Source organism: Argiope bruennichi, chromosome X2 (genome assembly GCF_947563725.1).
Source record: "Argiope bruennichi chromosome X2, qqArgBrue1.1, whole genome shotgun sequence".
Lineage (NCBI taxonomy): Eukaryota > Metazoa > Arthropoda > Arachnida > Araneae > Araneidae > Argiope > Argiope bruennichi.
The window spans coordinates 21,515,964-21,541,798 of NC_079163.1; the positions used below are offsets into that span (position 1 = coordinate 21,515,964).

Here is a 25,835-nt window from a genome sequence, read left to right on the forward strand (position 1 = left end):
CCTTACCTCAGCGTGCTTTACTGGGAAAACTGTTTTACACTAGACAATGTAATGCCGTGGTTAAGCAAGCCTGCATGTCTTATGTACAGAATATAAGATGGGTTGTTATGAACATCGAAACTGACAGTTTACACTAAGCAGTGGAGAACGTCATACATCGTATGCTATGTGTTGTACACATGGAAGGCCTGGATATTGAAAATGCACAGCGTCCAGGGGACCCTAATATTGACGAATAAAAGATTAATTCCTATGAGTTTCATGAATTCATTCAGAATTGTATTCCCACAGTGTCAGTATTTCCCCTATCGGCGGATTCTTCTTCCTATACCTTCCACAGTCTGCATATGAAATGTGATTTTATTTCGTTCTCTCGTTTTAGCTGCAGATGCCACCAAACTGGAAAAGTTATTTCATGGTCAACTTTTGGGAAACGATAAAAAAAAATATTCTTTTTCTGAAATTTCTTCTGAAGTTTAAGAAACTGTATACAATATCTGTTTGTTTTAGAGTGAAGTAGTAGTTAAATATGCAGCCCCTGATGGATAAAACAATCTAAATTCCACTTATCAATTAAAAAATCAAATTTTTCTAGAAATATAATGTAAATTTCTTCTAAGAATGGTCATGACTTCACTAAAGCACTTATTTAATCGTTTCGTTATGTACATTGTTCTTAATGATTTCTACCATTCAATTTTGTCTATTTGTAATTCCATAACTAACTCCAACTGACAATCTCGCATACAACATGACATCTGTTATCTCAAACCATGGAACAGAATGATATCATAAAAGAACAAAATGATCATAAACTCTTCGCGCTAATTTCTAAGGATATAAAGCGTAGAAGAGTCTGTCTGGTTACCTCAGGAATCCGCGAAGTTGTTCAGGAAGCCCGTTAATGTGGAATGTAATTAGCTTAATTACGTTTCATTTCATTCTCTGTTCGTTAGAATTCTCATTCAAGCTGTAAATCGAAGACAATCTCTTTAACCGTCATTGTTAACAGATACATTTCCGTTAATTTCATTGACCTGATTTATTCGGGAATACAGTAATCACTAATGAAGAGTTTCCACCGACGGTTAAATTCTAATTGGAGAGACAAGTTAACTAAGTGAAAACAGACGTTTAAAGCAGTTTTTAAATCAGAAGAAAAGCGGGATAAATGTGATAAGACGAATGTTTCGTGTCTGTTTCTACAAGCGTTTTGTTTGTTAAGTCATATTATATAAGTAATGGGAATTTAACGTTTTTCTTTAAAACAAATGGGTGCTAGCTCTTATTTAACATCATTGTTATATTAAAATGTTGTATTTCCATTTTCCCACGACATTTTTCTAATGTAAAATACTTGTATAGGTTGTATAAGGGGTTTATTGCATCTGCTCTCAAATTGTTGTGTATGGTATCTGAATGATATATTTGTCTCAAAATGTTACAAATGTCGTTAGTATTTCCAGCTATTACAACAAAATCCCATAACTTTTATTATGTGGAGTTTTTAAATTGCCAAATTATGAAAAAAAAAAACAACCCACAAATGATATGTTGAAATTTAAAATAAATAAAACACTTGCTCTTTGATATAAAATGCTTTCGTTAAATAGAGTATTTAATTTATCGAATTATTTTTATCAACTGATTTAATAGTCTGTTTTTGCGGTATCATATTTGTTTAGATGAAATTATTGTTTCTAAAAATATTGACACGTCATTGACAATCGATGCATTAGACTGTAACTCAGTAAATGAAAAGGAACAATTCCCCCTTCAACTGACAAAAATTATAAGTTAAGAATTCAGTAAATCAATTGTTTTTCAAGCTGGTTTGTGAGTCATATTCCGCAGATGAATTAGAAAAAGTTGAAAAGTGAAAAGGATTAATTTACTACTATAAGTTATATAGAAAATATACTTTTTAAGTTTTAATATATTGTTTGCTATAATCTCAAATTAAACAAACTATATAAAACAAAATTTACAAACACGCGAGCCGTTGTTAATATACCCAAAAGTGATAGGCAGAGACATGGCGGAGAGACAGGACTTCCCACCCCAGGTATTTTCCTAGTCGGAGATTTGACCAAATCGTGATCATATTTTGAGAAAAAAAAATAATATGTGGTAATATTTATTTTGCTCGTCGTTCGCAACGCTAAAAAATAGAAATTTTATTTGCTCTGTAGAAAAATAAAGCGAAATCTTACTTTTGCGAATTATTTTGATAACATTTATTTGATATATCCCACTTATAAAAAGAAAATTTTAATTTCCTCTGCACTATGCAGTTCGGAGAAGACGTCGATTCTGAATCATTTGAATGTAATGCTCATTATTGGCAAAATCAACATTTTGTCTCATGAAACCACAAATATGTTGTTTTCGTATTAATGAGAAAGTATCTCAAGCAGCTATTTTAAACCTTTCGGCCCTAAAGGACATATACGTTCCAGAGATTAGATTTAATACCCAATCGGTTTAATAAAACCTACCTTCAACCCTTTCGGCTCTAATGAGCCTATACGTTGCGGTGATCGGATTTAATTTTCTATTGGGTAAGTAAATCATAGTTTTGCATGGATTATTGTTGAAAGGATTATTTTTAAATGGGATTTAAAATTTTAATCATGCAAAAGTTGGTTCGAGAGAGTTAAATATCCGTCAATTCTCTAGAGCCGGCATTTTAGATATAACGCCGAATATACTAGATAACATAATAAATGCAATCAGGGGATGAACTATAATGATTCTAATGGAAAACAGTTTAATGGAAAGCAGTTGCATAAAATTTGCAATCGTAAGAAGAATCATACGTGGGTTGAAAAAATCAATTCAACAATACTTTTAAATATACTATGCGCCTTTTTCGTTGCAAAAAACATTGATATTATTGTTTACTATTCAGTTAATTACATTAATATCTCGTTTGAAAGCAACAAGCGGATTACTTTGGGCGGGCCTTGTCATTTTGAGCCCATGTCAGATGGTGAAAACGATACATGTTCTTTTACAAATGCTTCTATAATAAGAGAACCGTTTGAATTTTGCAGATGTTTCAAAAAAGAATTTAAATGACGGAAAGTATTGTTTTCTAGATTTTAAATTGTTTCTTTCGTTTTCTGACATCATGTTTACCTTCAAAATCTCTTGATGTATTATTTAATGTGCTGAAGAGGCTTTCAGCGATTTTGGAGAGACAAATGCGATGAATATTTGATATTCAAGATGTTGTGATGAAAAAAATCCGAATTATGGCTCCGTAGAGTAGAGCTATAATTTTAAATTTTTGGGTTTAATTTTAAAAGAGGTTTTTACTTGATGTATCCTTATTCATAAAAAGTAAACAGATCACAATCTAATCCTTTTGTATTCCTTCACATTCTTCAAATTTATTTCACTTTTACTCTGCAAATTTTCAGAAATCTTTTCAAGATTTTTGCTCGACTGTTCTCTAATTACTTTTTAAGTTTTGTGATTGAATATGGAATAATATCAAAGCTTATATACAAAACATTCTCCCAGTTTTCATTGGAAAAGTTATGCACCACAGTACAGATATGTATATTGGGCTTTATCAAAGAACATAAGTATATGTATATTAGGCATATCAAAGAACAGAAGTATATGTATATTAGGCATATCAAAGAACAGAAGTATATGTATATTAGGCATTATCAAAGAACAGAAGTATATGTATATTAGGCATTATCAAAGAACAGAAGTATATGTATATTAGGCATTATCAAAGAACAGAAGTATATGTACATTAGCCATTATCAAAGAACAGAAGTATATGTATATTAGGCATTATCAAAGAACAGAAGTATATGTATATTAGGCATTATCAAAGAACAGAAGTATATGTATATTAGGCATTATCAAAGAACAGAAGTATATGTACATTAGCCATTATCAAAGAACAGAAGTATATGTATATTAGGCATTATCAAAGTCAGAAGTATATGTATATTAGGCATTATCAAAGAACAGAAGTATATGTATATTAGGCATTATCAAAGAACAGAAGTATATGTATATTAGGCATTATCAAAGAACAGAAGTATATGTACATTAGCCATTATCAAAGAACAGAAGTATATGTATATTAGGCATTATCAAAGTCAGAAAATGTTATAGCTAAAGTTGGCATTTTTAGTATCCGATCATTCCACACTTCTAAAAAATAAAATATTCACAATGCCTCTTTTAATAACTTTAAAAAATCATAGGTTCTATTGTTTTATAAAGCAAAAAATATCACGGAATCATGCAATGATCTAAAAATATGAAACTAAAATTTAAAAGGTTTTATTGAACGTATAGACACGCTTGGAAAAGGAATTACATTTCAGCATTTTACTGTTTAATTGGAAGAGTTACAAATTAGATAGCAAAGAGTTGCAAAATAGATATGCAAATTAGAGAATGGAAAGTTCTATTCATCCGTTTTTATTCTGGCTTAAAACAGACATTTATAAGACTTACATCATACAGACTATTTCTTCTACTTATCAATTCAGCCAAATTTTTATATCTAACTAACTGTAAAAAATTGCTAAAGATTCACTAAAAGCCTTCCTCAACTAAAATATTTTATTTAATATCCTAGAAAGTAGTGATGCATCAAATTTCAAATTGTTATATCTTTCTAGATAGGGAAGGCAAAGGAAAGATGTTAACAGAACACTGAAAACTGCTTTAGAGATTTTACTGATGACTAGCAGAGATCCGGCCATTTAATGGCATTTTAGATATCATTTTCAGTTTTGCACATATATCTCAATATCCTTATAGTCAGATGTATCTCCTTAAACTGGATCTTGTTTATTTTTTCTCGAAAAGATAGAATCGAAATCCGGAAAGCTTCAAGACTATTTATGTATCTTTCTAGTTTGTAACAGCTGCTACATATTTATTTATTGCAATGATTTTGAAATTTCTGTTTATTTACTTTAAAAAATTTCCACGTGAAATTCACTCAATATTATTTAGATATTTAGAGTTTGGTTTTGTTGAGGATAAAAGAAGTGAATATTTCAAAACATCAAAAGTATTTATTTATACAGAAACGCATAGTGTCCTTTCAGTATCCCGGGGCTACCACTTTCCAAAGATTCTACCTCGCTAAGGGGTGAGACGCAGAAGGATGAAAGCATTTACAGAATTATTCGTCATTATTTGACCTTGATTTCCATCCCATAATAAACTTTTCTTTCAGTTTTTTTCCCACATGTATTTGAGTGTCGTTGCTGACCGTGCTATTTTTTTTAAACTCAAAATTGCATATTGATTGTTAATATGCTAGTTTATGTGGTAAAAAAGCTTTCAGGAGTGGCACGAAAAATATTTTATATGCTATCATTAAATGTGATTGAAATTATCTACCATTGTTAATATAAAAATATTATCAAAAAACTCAATAAGAAATAAAAAATGTTTTAATATAAAAATTTATTTTTATTTTGAAAAAAGTGAATAACTAAATTTTAAGAACAGAAATCTTCCATTTATTCATCATAATTTCATGCTAAAGCTCTTTACTATAAGTAAAAAATTGCTCTAAAGCACGAGTATTTTATTGCAATTTAGTGTCTGTTCCTGGCAACATTACAAGTTATCCTCAATTTTTACACCTCCTAAATCCGAGAACAAACAGAGTTTCCTTTATTGTTAAATATAAACATCTCCTCCTTTCATATCTTCTCTCACCCGTATTTTGATTAAATAAATGTATACTGATTCACGCACAAAAGCGAGGAGGGTTTTTTAGTCCAAGAAAAGACCAGTGCAGGAAGACATTGCAGTAATTGATTAATTGAGAATAACATGAAGGAAAGTTAGGACCAGTATCGGAATGATTCTCAACCATGAATAATATATATGACGCAAATGTCTAGCATCCAACACATGCGCATCTACGACAGCTTACAAAACGGCAGATTTTATTTTAGGATAGAGGGGGGATATGAAGGGGAAATGAGCATTGATATCTAACAGGTTTTGAAGTTTCTTTTCTTTTATTTATTTATTTATTTTGAACAATAGATATTGTTTCATTATCGAATTCGGAAATCCTCCGTGCTTTTGCGCAGGCGGCAGGAAAAATTTATTTCGTAAATAAGGAATGAGAGGAAAGATAAGAGGGGGAAATGCTTATATTTAACAATAGGATGAACTCAGATTATTCTCGGAATGAAAAGAAGTAATAAGCAATCATTTTTTTTATTTATTTTTTTTTGCGCACTATTCCTTAGCTAAGTACAATCGGCAAAAAGTGCTAATCTCGGGACACAGGACTCGTGAAAAGAACAAGAAATTTTATGTCATGGAATTCACTATTTATTGATAAACGAAAACTGACAGGGGGATAAGTTGAAAATCTTTGTTAATTTATTTGCCGGGGTGTATCTAGAATTGGTATTCGATATTATCAGTCTTCTTTAATGATATGCATTCTGATTTTAATTTGGGTGCTGATAAAAATAGCTTTTTCATGATGCGGATCGTGATGGCATAATGATAAAATTTCATCTTTGGGACCAAAAACTTCCTCGTTCGTGACCCATTTCCGCCTCCTAAGTGCACTTACTGCGCGTTTAATATGACATTAAGGAGTCAAACTTCCCACTGCTGCTGAGATGTGGAAATTCGGAGTAATTATTAATTCCATTAATAATTACTCCAAATTTCCAGTAATTTAATTATGCATTAATTTCCAGTAATTTAATTATCCATTAATTTCCAGTAATTTAATTATCCATTAATTTCCAGTAATTTAATTATCCATTAATTCTAATGGATAAATTATTATCATCATCATTTAATAAAGGTACAGTATCACAAAGTCACTATAAGTAAGTCATGTGCAGGCATTAACTAAATTTAGCAAATTTTTCTTAAAGATTATTTGTCATTCTTTTGTAATCATAGACTAAATAATGACAACAAGAATATAACATTTTTTTACGATTTTAGAACTGCTGCCAAATGTGTGTTCTGTTTTGATATGAGGTAGATAATTATAAATACTGACTCTTTAACTGTTAATTTTATTTAAAATAAAGAAATGAAAATTTCCAACAATATATAATGAAATTGCAGTTTGATATAATTTAAGACGTTTTAGAGAAAAATGTGCAGTTTAAAATTTTGCTTAATGTTTGCGATGCTGATTAGTTGATTAATTTAGAATAATAATTGAATTAAAATGTCCGCATCATAAATACTGATTCTTTAAACTGAAATATTTTTATGGAATATTTCTGAAGTGAAGTTTATTTTCGTATTTTAAAGATAAGCTTATATTTACATTTTAACGTTCTTAATTTTGAAACTATAAATTAAGGTATTTATAATAACTTTATTAATGTATTTATAATTACAACATTAAAGTTAATCAATATTAATGGATAGTGGACGCAATAATATTCATTAAATTTTAATCATTCAACCATTCATTTTTCTCTATTATCAAATTAAAAGACGCCTGACATTGGGATAATTTAGTTTATTAATATTTATGTCAAGATTTGAAGTAACACAAACGTTGCTTTGAGAAGGTCCTTGTGCTATAGAACCTTAATTAGATAACATGACAACATTATAGACAGTGTTCTCTTCAAACTTCAGCACTGTATGAGCAAGAAAACATTAAAGAGCACTAGGTTTCAGCTGAAATCGGGTTTCGAACCTGGGAGCATCACATTACGGAATATTATTATCAGGCAACTGCGGTCTTTGTTATATTCTCGTTTTGATTCACAACTAAGGGTCTACAGAACAAAGATTTATAAGGATTCCTCATCACTTTTAGCTCCTTTTATAACATCCACGAATAACTAAATGCTTAAAATGTTACAGGGTATCAGTTAAATGGTTATATTAATCAGTTAATGGTTATAACAATTTACTAGTTCAACTTTCATGTTCGAGTTTCAGGTAAAATCGGGTTCCGGTCCTGGAAGCATCACATCTCGGATCATTCTCACCATGCCGATGCGGTCTTTGCTGTGTTCTCATTTTGATTCACAACTAAGAGTCTACAGAACAAAGATTTAATGGATTCCTCATCCATTTTTAGATCCACTTATATCATCTACAGATAATTAAATCTTAAAATGTTATAGGGTATCAGTTAAGTGGTTAAAGAACTCTAAATATTAAATATACTACGTCAACTTCCATGTTTAAGTTTCAGGTGAAATCGGGTTTCGAACCTAGAAGCCTCCCGTCCCGGATCCTTATCACCAGGCCACTGTGGTCTTTGTTTTCTCGTTTTGATTCACGACTAAAAGTCTAAAGAACAAATATTTATATGGATTCCTCGTCAATTTTAGGTCCATTTCTAACATCTACAAATAACTAAATGCTTAAAATGTTACATGGTATCAGTTAAGTGGTTAAGGAACTCTAAAAATTAAATATATCAATATTTGTCAATAATGCTACATTACACATAAATTTAATTAGACATAATAAATAATTATTGTCATCGAATTGGTGAAGAGCCTACGGAAGAATCTATTTATCTCGAGAAATTTTCCTGACCTAACACTAGGATTGTACTAGAGTAATTTATTTGTGGCTTTCCCTAGAATTCATGTAGGGAGGATATGATAAAACTTTTATTTTCATTTTCTGTCTCGACACTGCCATTAACTAATCAATGTTGAATAAATTTATTCTGTATATTATCTAGTGAGAGAAAATGGGTTAAATCAATATTCTAAGGCGATATATTAAACAAGACTTTGTTTACCGAAATATTGTTCGGAACGGCAAGTAAGATATCATTACCCTAAAATGCATTATTCGTGTATCACCTTACGGATACTTATTTACGACGAAATGAATTTTCAATGAAGCCGACTTTTGCATCTTCAAAACACATTAGTATTAGTTTGTTGCGATTTTCAATTGTTCCTGTGATTTTATTAAAGAAAAATGAGTAAATATCTGAAAATTTACAGGATTTAAAAATACAATGGAACTTGGTTAACTCGAACATTTTCACTGCGAATTCGTTAAATCAATATTTGCTTTGCATTTCCTATTAATGTAATGTAAAAGTTTCGGCTACAATTTGAATGGATGTTTATTACTTCGATGTCAAAACTTATTGCGAAGTATTGCTTTTGATAATTTAATACATCAGTCCTTTATATACTAAATAATTACAGATGAATAACTTCTTAAAGCCATAAATTTATTAGTGGGCAATATAGATAATTCAAAACAATTATATCGATTATAAATGATTATTACTTCCTTGTAAAGCGCGAAAAAAGAAAACATTTTAACATAGTAAAGAAGGGAGCTGCTTAAGTTTTGTTTGCACAAGTAATAATTTCTCTCGATTAATTATTACATGTGATTTCCCTTGGTCACACAAGCAATATCAATGCAATAATCCATTTCACGCTAGACACTCTGAAACATACTCGAAGCTATTGACTAAATTCCTAATAAATTATGGAGAATTATTCCAATTAGATTAACCGTATCAACTTTTCAATGCTATATTTTAATACTCCCCATTTTATTGATAGTATATCCTTATATCTCCTATAGTACCTCATTTTTTATAATTGCTTTATTTTTTCACTCATACTGTACATTATCATGTTCACTCATCCAGTTTTCTTGTACTCCAAACATTTTTGATCCTAGTTTTTAATATTTTTGTTTTGTTATATGCATTCGTATTTTGTCATTTGTAAGGTTCTTTTCAATTGAATCCAGTGTAATTTTCGTTTTTGTTTTTTAACAAAGTCCATCTACATCAATGTCAAACTGGAAAAGGGCCACATGAGCTCTAGAAACGGAAGTGTAATACGGTGTTAAGAGTCATGCTTGTATTACATGTGGCTAATATTCTGAAATTATTTCTTATGTCTTCGTTTCATTAAGATATAGCGTAGATCACTTGTATGTTGCCTATGTGACCAAGGTAATCACAGTGAACAATTATTATGTACAGAAATAGATGTTTAAGGTTTCGTCTGTATTGTGTTTAAATATTTCTTTCTTTCATTTAAAAAGCATTTATAATATGGAATTTGCGTTTTCTGCTCAATAGAAAAAAAGCATTAAAATTTCTTTATTTTCGCAAAATTATGAATACTTTAGATGTATCTTCTTCCTTTTATGTCGCAATCTTTTTGCATAATTCTTTTACTTCATTTATTAAAATCACACGATATAAATTTATTAATTATGTGTGACTTATTTTATAAATTTTAAACATTAAAATAAATATTAACTGGGGTTCTTAGTTTTAAAGTTATCGTTTTTAGTTGCTGTAACTCAAATGAAGTTTCCATTGATTCTATTTTTAGTACGAATTTTTGGAAAAAAATCGAGTTTTATTATAACACCGTCGATTTTGAATTAATAATATTCCACTGTATATTTATGTTTAATGTAAATCTTCGATTTAACCTACATAACATGAAACAGGAAATGCCAATTAAAAAACGTTTCAGCATTTGTATATAAATAAGATGCCATTTTTTTATCCAGAATCTCTTCATAATCATTAAGAGATAAAAATTAGTTATTGAAGCTATTTCGTGTATATTAATAAATATGCGATCTTATATTCAGTTTAAACCTCACGAAATCAGTAAATTGCTTGTAAATTTAAGAATTAACCCTTTGCATTCAATAGTGTGCATCATTTTGACGTTTATTTTTTAAAATTTTGATTATTATAAAAATACCTAAAAAGAATAAGAAGAAGTAGATTAATTTTTCGGTAAAATACAACTTAAAACTATAATAAATATATTTTTAATAGCAATAAACAAGTTCTTGTGTTAGTTCAATAATTTTGCATCGAATTACTTTACCGAATGCAAAGGGTTAACGTGACGAATTAATTTCAGTGCTTAGTTAAGACATCTTTTAATCCTTAATATCCTTGTTGAATATTTAAATATATTGCCGCCCACTAGTAAAATTAATGTGTTTAACAATAAGTTCAACTCACCAAGTAGCATTAATAAATATGTTTCTATGCAGGTCTGGATTTTTTTAACTGTGTTTGATAATAATTTTTTTTCCACTTTAAATAATCTGAGCATATATTCTCGATTTACAGGGTGTTCATTAATTATTGTCGGGATTTCCGTACCTCATAACTTTCTAATAAAAAATATTACGCAAAAACCGATTACGTATTCATAAATTACAACTCAAAGAATTTTATTAAGGATATTAAAGTGTAAAGCTTGCACAATTTGCACTTTGTAGGTATTCAGTTGAAGGCGATTATGTATTCGTAAATTACAACTCAAAGAATTATGAATACGTAAATTACAACTCAAAGAATTATGTATTCTTAAAGTACAACTCAAAGAATTATATATTCTTAAATTACAACTCAAAGAATTATGAATAAGTAAATTACAACTCAAAGAATTATGTATTCGTAAAGTACAACTCAAAGAATCGCCTTCAGCTGAATACCTACAAAGTGCAAATTGTGCAAGCTTTACACTTTAATATCATTAATAAAATTCTTTGAGTTGTACTTTACGAATACGTAATCGGTTTTTGCGTAATATTTTTTATTCGAAAGTTATGAGGTACGGAAACCCTGACAATAATTAATGAACACCCTGTATTTTACAATTGCAGCTGAAAGGGTTTTTAAAACAATAAAACTTTTTATCCATTTATATTTTTTATTATTTTAGGATGTAAGTAAGATATTTTTTCTTAATTGGCCTCTAGATTTAGATTTACGTGCGTGAAAATTTGATAGTTGCAGTTATTACTAACTCGCAATATGTAATGCATAAAATCATTAACGTAACTATGTAATTTTTGCAGAATCAACAATTAGCAAATCACAGATTCGAGAGCTGATTTCCGATGGTAATATAAATGCTTTAGAAGAATTGGTTTTACAAGGACAAGGAGACAGATTGTTAGGAGAAACCTCTGCCATCCCAAAAGTCCAGTCTTTCTTAAATATAGTGCCAATGTACATGGTAAGTACTTTATATTTCAATCTTGAAATTTATGAGTTTCAAAATAAAATTAATGATTGTTTGGTGATAATAATTTTTGCTGCTGAGAATCATTTTTTTTTTTTTTTGTTTTAGAATGGTATGTTTATAGGTAATGACAATATTTAAACATTTTTCAGTACACATTATTATTGTTTATAGAATTTTGTATTTCTATGCATTATAATATTGCATATAATAAGTCAGTGGTTTATGATTATCAATATTCATAGTAATTTTTTTTTAATTCTTATTCTTGATTTTTATATTTTTGTCATCCCAAAGTAGGAAATGCTTACTTCGGCTCTAATTATTACCATTAATTTTTGGTTATGTTATTTTTTATATTATTTTAATTTACAGCACAATTTTAACAAGAAATGGGAAAATATCAAATAACGTAATATGAAAAATGAGCCTATTATTATTATTATTATATATTAAATAGAACTTGTTTATTCATGTAGGTAAGAAAAGTTAAATCAGGATATATTTAACAAAGAAATTTAATGAACTGTATGATACAGTACAAATTTCTGTGTAAGTCCTTTGATTGAAATAAAACTCACGTGTCACTTCCAACAAATCGTTTTGTGACTTCAACTGTCACGGGTACTCAAGGTAGAGGGGAGAATCAGACGTTAGAGTCAATAGGAAATATCGATTAAAAATATTTGTTTTTGTTTATGTAAAATTTTAGCATATAAATAAAGCGAATGAATTCGTACTCATTTAATTTAAATTTTGATTACTAACTGAGTACTTCATTATTTAATAAATAGACGAAATAGCATTTAATATGAAATCAAGAATCCTGCTGAAAAATATCTTATGAAATATCGTGCGGCTTTTTTATTTTTTCTCTGACATTTTATATTAAAACAGGGAAACATGAAAAGTGAAAAAATAAAAAAAAGGCAGTTTTTTAAAAATTCCCATTTATCACTGTAGTACCAAACAGCGGATTTTTTATTTTAATTATTTTTATTTTTTTTACGTTGAAATCAATTGTATCTATAATTTCCTAATAGGTGGCGCCACATGTAGGGAAACAAAATTTAATTTAATTCCTGAGTAACTGATAATTAAGTACTGCAAATACAAAAACTCTCATTGATACACAAAAGTGTACTAATTTTCAAAACTACAGCTCATTAAGTAGTGAGTAAAAAAATTGACTACAAATTTCCATATTTACAAACATGAAATATCTAAAGTTCAATAAAAGGAAATAATAATTGCGCTAAGGAGAAAATAAGCTGCAAAAGTTTTAGAATGCAGATACTAGTGATAGGTATAGGCCAAAACAAATATTTAACGAGCGAAAATTTCAAGTATAAAAAAAAAATTTAAATCTCTGTGATTAATTTCTTTCTAAATATTACTGATCTGCTTTAGCAATTACAATCAATTTGGAAAGAACATAACTGGCAATGAGATTTTTTTAATAGTTGCTTCATTACAGTGAAAAATTCATTCCTAAGTCAGTTCACAGCTCATTGATGAATTTTTGACTTGGCAATAATGCAAGTAATGGTCCCGCGAAAAAAAAATATCCTCTCCTCTCCTCTTCTATTCTTGAAAGCTCCAAAGAAATTATTTTAAAAACTTGCTTTACAATAAGGTAAAAGTTCTCAGATCAAAATAATTTGAAAAATCTAACGAAATTTGTCGGATCTTGAGATTTTGGTTTTAATTTTTTTCAGCTTTAATTCTTAATTTTTAAATATACTGAAAATATTTTTTGAAAATTTAGTAAATTGCGTTAGACATTAAATTATTTTAGAATGAAAGTTGTCTGATCTATCTGGAGATGTATCTATCCCCACCCACTAAGGTCATAAAGAAAGTAATATCACTGGTAAATACCCGCTAAAATATAGGGCAAAACGACATAAAAAATAACGATTTTTCTAAGTTACATATCAATACTCGGACTCAGAAGTACATTGAATGACCATTAGGGATACGCGTGTAATATCTTATCACTTTTAAGTGCATTCGATTCGTCTGGACAATGTACACGGCCATACACGCACAGGCTCAATGCTTTTCTACAAACAAATCTTTTGTAAGTATAGATCAGGGGGATCAGGGAATCACAGGGATGCTTAGAATAGCGATTGATTGTTACTTACATGCGAACTTCCCATTAGGAATCTTGTTTGTAGAAGAACCATAATCGTCTCTTTTATCGTATTTATTGTTGGTGATATAAAAGGTTAGTATTTGATAAATGGGCTGTACTTTTGAAACCGCTGTGATAAATTTCCTTCAAATGCACAGTCCAATTTTTTTCTTACCTTTAGATATTTCTTTTGAAAATTAATATTTGTTTATTATTTAAATTCTGTTTTCCCCTCAAATATTATTAATTAAATACCTAAGAGGTAAACGATGTTAGTACCATAAAAAGAAGCACAATTTTTTTACATTGGAATGTGACCTTACCTTCAGTGTATTTGCTTTATAATGCGGTAAATATGAAAATTGCCTAACCCTCTATAAAGATAAAGGAGTATATATAGGGTTTATCAGTACAGCGGTTACAAACTTTCGGGAGAGATAGAGTGCATATAGACGATTGAAAATCACATAGCAATACATGGTCGGAAACGCTTTCCTGACACGGTAGTGATGACACAAAATACAAGAAAGGAAGGACATGAACAGGAGAAGAAAGCATGTTTATTATTCTTAGTACAGCAAAAAGCTAAGAAAAAAGAATATAAAGAGACAACGACCTTCATCAAAGATGTTCGAAATTACATCTCCGGCGCATTAAAGATCTAACGTTAGCTAAAATACCGGGCGTGTCCGGGACTTCCCCAGTAGCTTTAACAGGAGTTTCGTTCACCAGTGAAGTAATCAAGGCAAGTGAGGTTTGGCGATTGAGTGGGCCAATGCTCTGGACCACTTCGCCTGATCCACTTTAGGCGATGTGTTGCATTTAGGTGGAGTACACGTGCCAAAGGCTTCTCGGCATTTTTGCTGTACTAGAAATAAAAAATATTTTTTCTCATCTTGTTCGTATCCTTACATACTTGTGTTTTGTGTTGTCACTACTGCTCTAGGAAAGCGTTTCCGACCGTGAATTGCTGAGTGATTTCCTATCTTTTAGGTATCGTCTATTTCTCCTGAAAGTTGTAACCGCCATGCTAATATACCCTGTAAAAAGTTTACAATTGATAAAAAAATATATTGATTTTATAATTGATAAAAAATATTTCCCTCGACATTTCCTTTGGAATAGAAAATGAATTTGTATCTTTTACTCACTAGTTATTTAATAAATTACACGATATATAGATTGAAAGTAACAATTTAAATTAAAAATTTCTCTCTTGTTTGTTTCTTATGGCACTTGCCACTGACAAGCCCGCTGTTACGAAGACAGCGATTTAAGCCTGAGGGGGAACGTCTCTTATTTTTTATAGCAGCGCCAACTAGGGCCAAGAGTACGACTTTGCCACTCACGCATCATTCATTCGCTTGCACAACCCCTTTTTACAGGAGGGCACATTCACACATCTCACAGATAGAACAACAGAAGAACAACCATGCCCAAACCGGGGCTCGAACCCGGGACGCCCAGATCACGGGGAAGACGCGCTACCCCTATGCCAGGACGCCGGCAAATTTCTCTCTTTTAGCAGCCAGTTATTTGATAAATTCCTAAAAATTTTATACGCAATGAGATAAAATCAGCTTGAGGGAGTCTTCCCAATAATTTTTTCGCATACTTTCAAATAAAGGTATTATTCTTCTTTCCTCGCATTAAATTGTGGACATGTCACTTAACTTGATTTTAAAATGTCTCATCAGAAAATTCAAATAGATGTCGATTATTAATTGCCTTAATTCAAAAATACTTGAAACATGATATATTAAAGCACCGATTAATTTTTATTGCATTTTGCATTTCAAAAAAAAAAGCTGTTCTGAAAAATTAATTTGAATTTTTTTTTAAATTTATGTCTTGGTTGTTTAAATTCTTATGAATGTTTGGACACATTTAATGGGAAATAATGCAATTAATTCTAATGTGGTTTTATAAGAAAATAATGTAAATAATTATAACAAGGTTTTATAATTATAGAAAAAGTATCCAACTCAAAATATCATACATATTAAAAAATAAGGTCTTAAAAATAAGGTTGTTATTTTTTATGTTTTTTAAGGCATGTTACTGTAATTTAAATAAAATAAAATGAATTAAAGCAATTTATTACCTCATGCATGTATGCGAAAATATTTATCCTGCAAACAAAGAAAATTAAGTCATTGAAATTCATGACAAGGTGAAGAAGTTTTCAGCATCTGAAAATGTTTGTGTTTCACTGCGTTGAGGCGTTTATTTAATCAAATTTTATCATATTTCTTGAGATACAATCTTTATATTAATAAAACCTTTTCGTGAAAAAAATCAATACGCACAGACAAAAATGATTCAATAATTAGTTTAACAACTTCATTCAAGACTTGTATGTGGGATAGAAACGCGAGGAAGTCAATTATTAAATGATACAACAAGTTGAAGCTGATATTTTTAATGCATTATTTAAAGGAATTAATGGAAACGTGTTTTTCGACAAGAAGTTTCATAATTTCAGTTATACTTCATGTGATGATATCTATATAATCTTAAATGTCTTTACTGATTTGAGGAATTATGAACTTGATAATATCACTTCTACTTTTTGACTCACAAACTTCTCTTCAAAATTCTTTTATTTGAATGCACTCTTAACAAAGCATGGATAAACTGCACAGGCGCACAGCTTTTACAATAAAATTAGCCATAAAGTGTGGATGTTTCGTGAGATTATTAGTTGCCATGTACTATGAAAATATTCCAACTTCAAATTTTAGGCATAAAGAGTTAACAGATTTTTCAGGATTTTTCAAAGATAAAATTAATGAGAATTTTTCACATGATCTGTACTTAAATCCCTTATATTTTCTAAGGAAAGAAGATTATTTGTAATTAGCAAGAAAGACACCACTGGAAGCACATGACAGGTTTATGATTGCTTATCTACCCCCCCCCATATGCAATGAGGCCTTTAGTTTACCATTCAATAAACAAAAAAAGGTGTCGCGTAGACAATTCGTTGCTATGTTATTTGTTGTTATTAGGAAACGAACCATTACAATGATCTTCTTATTTTGTTTTTCAACAACGAATTTAAGCCATTAGTGATTCCAGTATCTATAATGTTTCTATCGCATCCATTCATGGTCAAGTTCTCAAATTGTTTTCTAGATCTTTAAAACTCAATTAGGCTCTTTGAAACGCGATTTCCTGTATCAAGTGTTGATGTTACATGATGAAAAACCTTCAAGTTCTCTAAATAGCAAAAAGCTCTTTGGTAGTAGCAATTTTGTATAACTTAGTTTCTTCCTTTTTTTTGATTGATAGTCTTGTTTTCTTCCATCAGAAATCAATCCTTCATTTTCGATTATCTAACTGTCCTGACTGTCTTAAATGTACTTTTTTTCCCAGTTTTTCGAACTTTTTCGTCTAAATTTCTCATTCATTCGACTTTTTGCATAAATGTTCATTAAATCAAAGTCCTTTAAAACAGCATTATCTATTGGTGCAGCTACTCTGTCGGATATGCATGTGTTATCACATATGAAGACAGCAGATGGCAGATTATTCGAGCTGTTTTACTAGTATTTTATAGTCATATTGATGTGCCTGGTGAATTTTCAAAAAATCGATCTTTTTTTCATAACTAACATTGAGCTTTTGTGTTATTTTCTCTTGTTCCTCAATATTTCAATCATACTAGCGACGTTTCTGTGTCATTTTGTGAATTTTCTAACAGCTTTCAATAACTTTAACTTAAAAATTCTTCACTTTTCTTTCTTTCTTTATCTTTATCTTCTTTCTTTCTAAAAATTCTTTATCTTTCAATTACAGAGCATTTGTGAACACTTTGTCAACGTTACTCTTAACTACTTTTTAAGATCTTTTAAAAACTCCTGATTTAAGAAAGGGATTTTACTATTTTTTACAAATGCATTACTGAAAACCCATACATTTGTAGGCAGAAATATCAAATAAGAGCTTATCATCTTCTTAAATTTAATAAGGTTTGAATAATATCTTTTGATTTTTTTCCTATTGTTTAATTTTAACACATTTGTATACTTTACATAACAAGTTTTCATCATTTACAAAATTTGGGAATTATAAACAACAAGAATAGAAACTGTTAGCCAAATATTTTCTATTTTCGGCACTAAAATGTCAGATATTTCACTTTCAGTGAATTGTCTCTTTTCATTAAGTATCCGGTTTGAGATATAATCTTGCAAAAATTAGCAATTCATTATGTTGTCATGTATTTGCCAGAGTACTTCATTTAGATAATTAAAGCTAGAATATACCATCATTTATTTAATAATAATACTTTAATAGTTTCAAAATATGTACCAAAAACATAAATTTCTTATGGGTTATTTTAAATGTTCATAAAATTCTAAATTGCTTGTATAAGAAATAGCATATTTTTCTTTAAGTACAACGGTTTTTTAAAGGTACATAATCGCTTACTTACTAACATCTTCTACTTGATATTTGACTTTCCCCACATATTTAAGTTTGGCAGAAAGGTTACACTGCAGACACTTAAGAAATAAGCCTAAATTTTTAGATGAAAAAAAATATATATATTGCTGAAAAAAGGAAGACGTATTACTTACAAAAAAGATAATGTTTTTATTCAATATAGTTTGGATTAAAGATTGTAATATTTAAAAAACAAACAATAGTTTTCTGTGTGTGATAAGTTTTTAAACCCAGTATCGGGTTAATCTGCCTAAAATATTAAATTAAGGAAAAAATTTGCCTTTAAAACTTATAGGACAGATATTTGGCGCATTCGGAATACTTTTGTTTCATTGCCGTCTTGGTAAAAGCTGAGAGGAACTGTCGCTATCTTCTGATTCTCAAGTATCAGAATCAAAAGCATCTGACAAATCTTGCTTAATGAATCACTTCCCAATTTCCATACCCGTATGACAAAAAGTAGAAAACTATATTTCAGAAGGCGTTGAATCTGAAATCTGTTCACAGTACGTCTTAATTATCCATTTCAAATTCAAGTGTTACTAGCTTCAAATCGAATAACAATTCAATTAAAATTTTGAGCTGTCATTTTGGAAGCAATTGCTCCTCCTTTTCAAAAGCTATACGGACACGATAAAATCGGAATCTCTATGGTATATTGTTGGAAAACCATTGCCCGTATAAGATATAGACGTATTACAAATTATTTTGGAATTTATTGGCCATATGACAGACGAGCACGAACATTAAGGGATTAATTCATTTTGATAATTTTTCTTAGTAACACAATAGTAATAACAATAAAGTATAAAATTTCAAAATGTAATCAAACATTTAAATAAACTCTAAACTCATTCAGGGAATGATGATTATTAAGAAATGAAAGTTGCTCCTCCATTACCCAGATATTCCATCCCTTCCACTGCAATTCGCACGATTTCACATTCCATACATTATGTTCGAACTTGACTTATTATAGAACTTGAAAACATATTACTTATAAGTGTTTTCGGTCAGTTAATAATATAACAGATCAATAAATTCTAGATTAGAAATTATATATATTTTTTACATAACTGATTATTTGGAAATATGTGGCTTATAATTAATATCTCATGTCTTTGGCATACATTATCCTCTCCCCCTAAAAAAGCCTTTGTTCTGTTAATGAAACGGCATAAATAATACAACCACTTTACCAAGGCTTTAACAGTACAATAAAAAATTAATGAAATAAGTTAAAATGAAGCAAAATATTTCAAGTTTTAAAAACTTATCATCCTTGCGGCACTTCAAGACATGTTCCGCTAACCATCAAATTTTTTATGTACTTTTTACCAAAAAAAGGCAGCTTTTACGTGCCATTAAAAAGAAAAATGTATAAATTTTACTTTGTAGCATTATATCAAATAAGTAAACTTTAAATAATTGTAGAAGACATAGTATTAAAGCTGGCTCCTTAGAAAAATTTTTGAATAATAGAATAAAATTTTAATACAGTTTCATTTAATTAAGAATCACAAGAACATTATTATTTTTTGGTATGAAAAATATCTTTATTTTAATTGATTGCGATTTCTTAATTTATCTTTTTATTGCAAAATCGCGTTTCTTTCTTCAAAACTTGTCTTATAATGTTTTTTTCCGATTGTAATATAAATAAAAGTCTTCACGACTTTGCAAGCATGTATGCCTATCACCTCCTTTGAGACAACTGTGTTCAATTCAATTAACTTTTGCACAATTATTATTTAAGAAACTGTCAGCTTTTCAAAGTGCAAAATTTAATTAAATATTATATAGAAATTTATTGGAATGTCGAGACATGTTCCACAGTAACTTCGAAAATGAATTTCAAAAGCAATATTTTTTATACCATTTTAAAATACAAAATCTTATTTTTTAATTATATCCATTTTATATTCATGGAATTTTTAATTTAATTATTTTCCAAATTTAGTAAATGATAAAATAGTTGCAGACGATTTTGAATAAGAAAAATTGGCTAATCAACAGCGAGACTTTAAAAATATTTTCGACAACGTTCCATTTTTTATTTCCGCATAATTTGTTTATTTTATTTCAATAGATTTTTCAAAACGAGTTTTACATTCCAATCCAGTTTAACGGAATGAGACGAAATTTAATGCAAAAATAATTGATCACAAAACTTTCTTAATACAAAAAGTAATAAGATCGTGCCTTAAATGGGGAATGTTTGATACTTTGGCCGATATTGCAAAAATTAAACCATGCCCAAAAAAAATGGTTTTAATATTAAACCAATGATAATTGATGAAACTTGTTTATATATATATATAATTTTTTCAGGAATCAATAGTACAGTTTCCCTGATACGTTAGTCTTATTGTTGGGATAAAAGATTTACAGAGATTCTTAATTGATGTTAGGTAAATGATGCATGATCTTAGCGAGAGACCTGATAACCATTTGGCAATTTGATGATAAGTTTGGTAACTTTTGTTGATAAAAATGATGATTCTGGAGAATGTAATAATCATGGAATTGTGTCTGTGTATGAACACGGTAATTCAAAAAAGTTTTGAACTAAGTTGATGAATGGTCTTTACTGCACAATGGTAGAACTCTCTTATGCAATCCAATCACAGAAAATTTGTGTAACTATCTCAATACAAGGAAATACAATAGTCAAAAATCTTCAAAAACTAGATGGTTAAAGTATAGTACACAGTTTTATCATCTAAACTATACATGTGCATCAAATTTCGAATCAAATACTATATAGGTTTAGAGTTTGTTGTTGTTTATAATGGCACTTGCCATGAACAAGCTCGCTGACGAAATCATCAATTTCAAGCCAAGGGAGCGTCTCTTGTTTTGGTAGCACCAACTAGGGCCAAGAGTACGTCTTAGCTACTGACGCATCACGTTCGCTTGCACAACCCCTTTTTACAGGGGGATACATTCACACTTCTCACAAATAGAACAGATGAAGAACAACCATGCCCGAACCGGGACTCGAACCTAGGACCTCCAGGTCACGTGGAAGACGTACTACCCCTATGCCAGGACGCTGGCTTACAGTTTGTTGATCTGTTAATTGAAGTGTATGTAAACATAGAACTCAAAACTGCAAAGATTTAGATAGATGAAATATGGCATGCGATTCTGCTTCTGTAATTGTATAGCTATATAAAATTATAGTTCAATCATTTGAAAAGAAAACTTTCACAATGTATATTCAGTTTTTATCCCCATATTCCGAAGCGTCCTATTTGACATGCATACAGGAAAGTTGAAAGGAGAGCACATCCACTGGTTTTAAACATTTTTTCTTATAAAACTAAGCCCAAAGCGTTCATATGCGACTCTGTCATTCTACGTGAAGATCGAAAGGATAGGCACCTTTGCTTGTGTTGTCACATTTCCGCCAAGTACAATGGGAATCGGAGGACTCGTGGTGGACACAGCCTCGTGTAAGGTACACAATTTGCATACATGGGGAAGGGGAATAACATCTTTATTATTGAGAATACTCCCACTGGATGAAATCACGTCTGTCTGTCTGTGGACACATTAATTCAAATAATGAAAAGAGTTAGGCGGATGAAATTGAATTTACAGGTTTACACCACAATTGTAGAACTGATTAAAAATCTTTTGTATCAAGGTAGCCCTTTGTTTTAAGTGCCCCTTTGTTGTAAAATTTAAGTTACAGATAATATACTCATATAGCTTAAGATACTGATGCAGCTGAGTATCAGTATTAGAAGATTTGACGACATTATTCTCATATTTAATTTAATATTAGATTTAAGTTTATCATACTATAAATTTTCCATTTCATGCGATGTGATATTTCGGCAAAAACGGAGGTTGCTAAGTTATTCGATAACCTCAAAAAATGAACGACTGAAAGTGCTTTCTAATGTATGCTTCTTTCCAAATTTCAATGCGCCAAGCTAAATATCTTCTTTTTCAGGAACGTATTTATGATGTCCACAGAGCGGTGATGAGGGATCAACTAGAGCATGTAGTAATTCTTTTAGAAAATCGGAAACTTGCGATGGCCAGAGATCAGCTGGGAGCCACACCACTGCACAAAGCTGTATGGTTTGGGCATTATAAAATAGCACATTTCATAAGTCAACAGTTCCCTGAAACCCTCAATGCCATTGATATGGTGAGTAATAATTATTATTCAATTTTTTTTTCTTATGCTGGGTGGTACAGGAATAAAGTCTGGTGTCTTAAAAGATTCGGAATTTCATCCTAGTACTGCATGGAGCATCCTAGCATTTGATATAGAAAAAATATTTCTTTCTGTAAGTAAGAAGTAAAGTCATATTTGTAAGGACAGTATCTTTCCCAAAACGTTTTTTCTCCAACGTTTTTCTCCAAAGCAGGTTTACATTTATTAACGTATCAATATAATCCATTAATATAATAAAAATAATCCAGCAATATAATAAAAATATATACAACATTTTTGAATTTCTAAGAATTTAGAGTACAGGTGATCGGTGCGGATCATCTTGTTGTATGAAATTTTGCTACTAGATGTCACCACGCGTACCAATTCAAATTTTAATTACTTCAATCTATTAACTGATAACTGAAAAGCACTGCAATTATTAAAATAAAATTTATTTTGTCGGAAACACATAAATATACAAAATTTTAATACTCTAGTACAATAAGAAATGTGTGAATAATAGATAATCAAATTCCATCCTTACAAAAATCGAATTAGTCAGTTTGAATGAAAGTGAAGGAAGGGTATGAATATGAACTGCTGTTTAAAAAATAATTTTCTTGTCCTTTTTATAGAAATTACTCTTAAAAATATTTGTACGATTCCAATATACTATCTTAATCTGAGAAAACAAAGAAAAATGTGTTTAATGTTAATAATACTTTTTCATTAACATCTTTAATCTTATTTAGAATTTCATCTCACGTAAGTGTGGAATAAATTGAATCTCTCTTTTTTATTTATCACTACTCCTTCTCAGTGATAATCTCTAACACCAATTATTCTTCCCAATTAGAAAAAATCACCCTGAAGCAAGATGGTTTCATCCCTAACTCGTATTACTCCTACTAACTGGGAACAAATTTCTTCCATCGTCCAAAAGGATTACATATGTGGAGTGATCTTCTTAATATAAAGAGTAAAGAATAACTCGCACTAGAGGAACGAAACAACTCCTAATAGTTTCCTGCCTTAGGCGTCAGTCCCGGGAAATGGAAACTAACACAGGCAGCGAGAGGAGAAATAATTACGTACACACGCACAGAGCCATCGATTATATGCCAGGACATATTTACTGCACTCACATATGTTCGGTTAAATATGATAGCAAGGATATGTTATTAGCCTGTGAATATTATTGTCAACAAGGCGATGTAACCTAAATGCCTTGTTGGCCGTGTCACTGGGAACAACTGTTTGGGGAGGCTTTAGTTTTTGAGAAAGTATTAGTCAGCGACAGAAGAGAATATTTTGAATGTTTCAGGAATGATTGGTTTGCATTGAAAGGAATGTTTAACTTCTGGGAAATATGCAGCGTTGGAATGATATTTGATGTATTATCTTTATGCTGAAATATCCCAAATTAATATTTATTCATTACGTGCGTAAAGCATGTGTTCAATCTTATATCGAAGATATAATAGTTAAATTAACAGAACTGCAATATGTATCTATGGATATTAATAATATAGATTTATTTAGTACTATAAAAATAGATTTGCTTAGAAACTTTTATGGAAAAAATATTTATTGGATACAAAGGAAGTAAATAAAAGAAGAATAAATAGAGCTGTAAAATAATTTAAGAAATCTAAGCCGAAAGATTAAACTTTAAGAATACTGAAGTGAGAAATTAGTTTTATTCGAATCGTAGTTTTCTGTATTAATCAAGAATTCGTGTAATGTATTAAGTTAAACAGTTAAAACTTCGATAAAAGTTTTTCATGATATTTTTTATTTAAGAAAATTGAAGAAGTGAATGAAATTATTTAGTTCTTTCTTTTACACAGTATTTGACTAAATATAAGCAAAGTAAGAAAGTAATCTTAACGATTTAATAACTTTTGTGCTAAACTTTGATCCATAATATATGCTTTTAATGTTGTCTCTCAAATATACTTTTATGTGCGTTGAAACCAGAGAAGAAGGAGTTAAAATCATACAGAAAAGGCATAAACCAAAGGATGAACGTTTGATTTACATCCCGGAAGGATTACTGAAGTAGCGCTTCGTAAATTGAGGCGTTGACTGATGACTAGGGTAATACAACAGCAAACACCCAATTCTCTCAGCTTGTATATATTACTATGAGTACAAGGCCCTGCATATACAACTTTTTATCAACTATTGGGCATGAAGCCCTCAATTTTCTATTCTGGAGATTAATAATTAATTTATTATAAATGAGTTTACTATTTAAGGAGAAGAATGTGCACTTTATGGAATTAACATAATTAATAAACTAGTTAATTCTCATTAATAAACTAGTTTTAGTGACAGTTGATATTTCATCACGTCTACCTTCCTTAAAACGTTACTGCACACTAAATTAAATACTTAATCAATATTTTTGGTGCAAAAAAATGGAATATTTTGCACTTTATCGTCTTTTTAAAGTCGATAAAAGTGTCTTTTACATCCCTTTAATGAGGCGTACAAGTTAAAGAAAAACAAATACCATGCGAATATCTGAAATCAGTTTCAATATCTTAAACACAATCTCTTATATATTGAAAAAATGCTAAACAAAATACAAAAACAATGTAATGAATTATCAGCATGTAATGAATTATCATTACATGCTGGTAGTTCTTTGAGATAATTGAAAATGAAATTCAAGTGTTTCAGTATTTGCATCAGTATTTGTTCGTTTGCATATCTCAAGAAATTTCTTAAAACAGGAATATAATGAATGGAAACAGAAAAATTATTCTACTATGTTTTTACCAATGTAGTTTTATTCAATGAATAATTGCATGTGCATAAATATTCGTCCAGCTTTATTAACAGGCTATCTTCTTTTTAGGAAGGACGCACAGCGCTCCATTATGCTGCCGCCTTAAAAGACAATAAGAACATGTACGGAATTTTAATAGAAGCTGGTGCGAATAAAGGAATCTACGACAACGTACGTAAGAGTTTCAAAAAACACAAGGTTTTTATATATTCATAGATTCAAGGAAATTCAGAATTCCTTTTTCTTCAAGGAAAAATGTGC

General features: G+C 29.9%; 1 protein-coding gene across 1 annotated transcript in view; it reads left to right on the plus strand.

Annotated features, from left to right (window-relative positions):
- The window catches only part of LOC129959655 (poly [ADP-ribose] polymerase tankyrase-like), a 237,337-nt gene that overhangs the window by 175,391 nt on the left and 36,111 nt on the right, over nt 1-25,835 (plus strand). Inside the window, exons 6-8 of the mRNA XM_056072543.1 lie at nt 11,842-12,002; nt 22,565-22,765; nt 25,644-25,745. Coding sequence (XP_055928518.1) covers nt 11,842-12,002; nt 22,565-22,765; nt 25,644-25,745 — 464 coding nt within the window. The remainder of the gene's footprint in view (nt 1-11,841; nt 12,003-22,564; nt 22,766-25,643; nt 25,746-25,835) is intronic.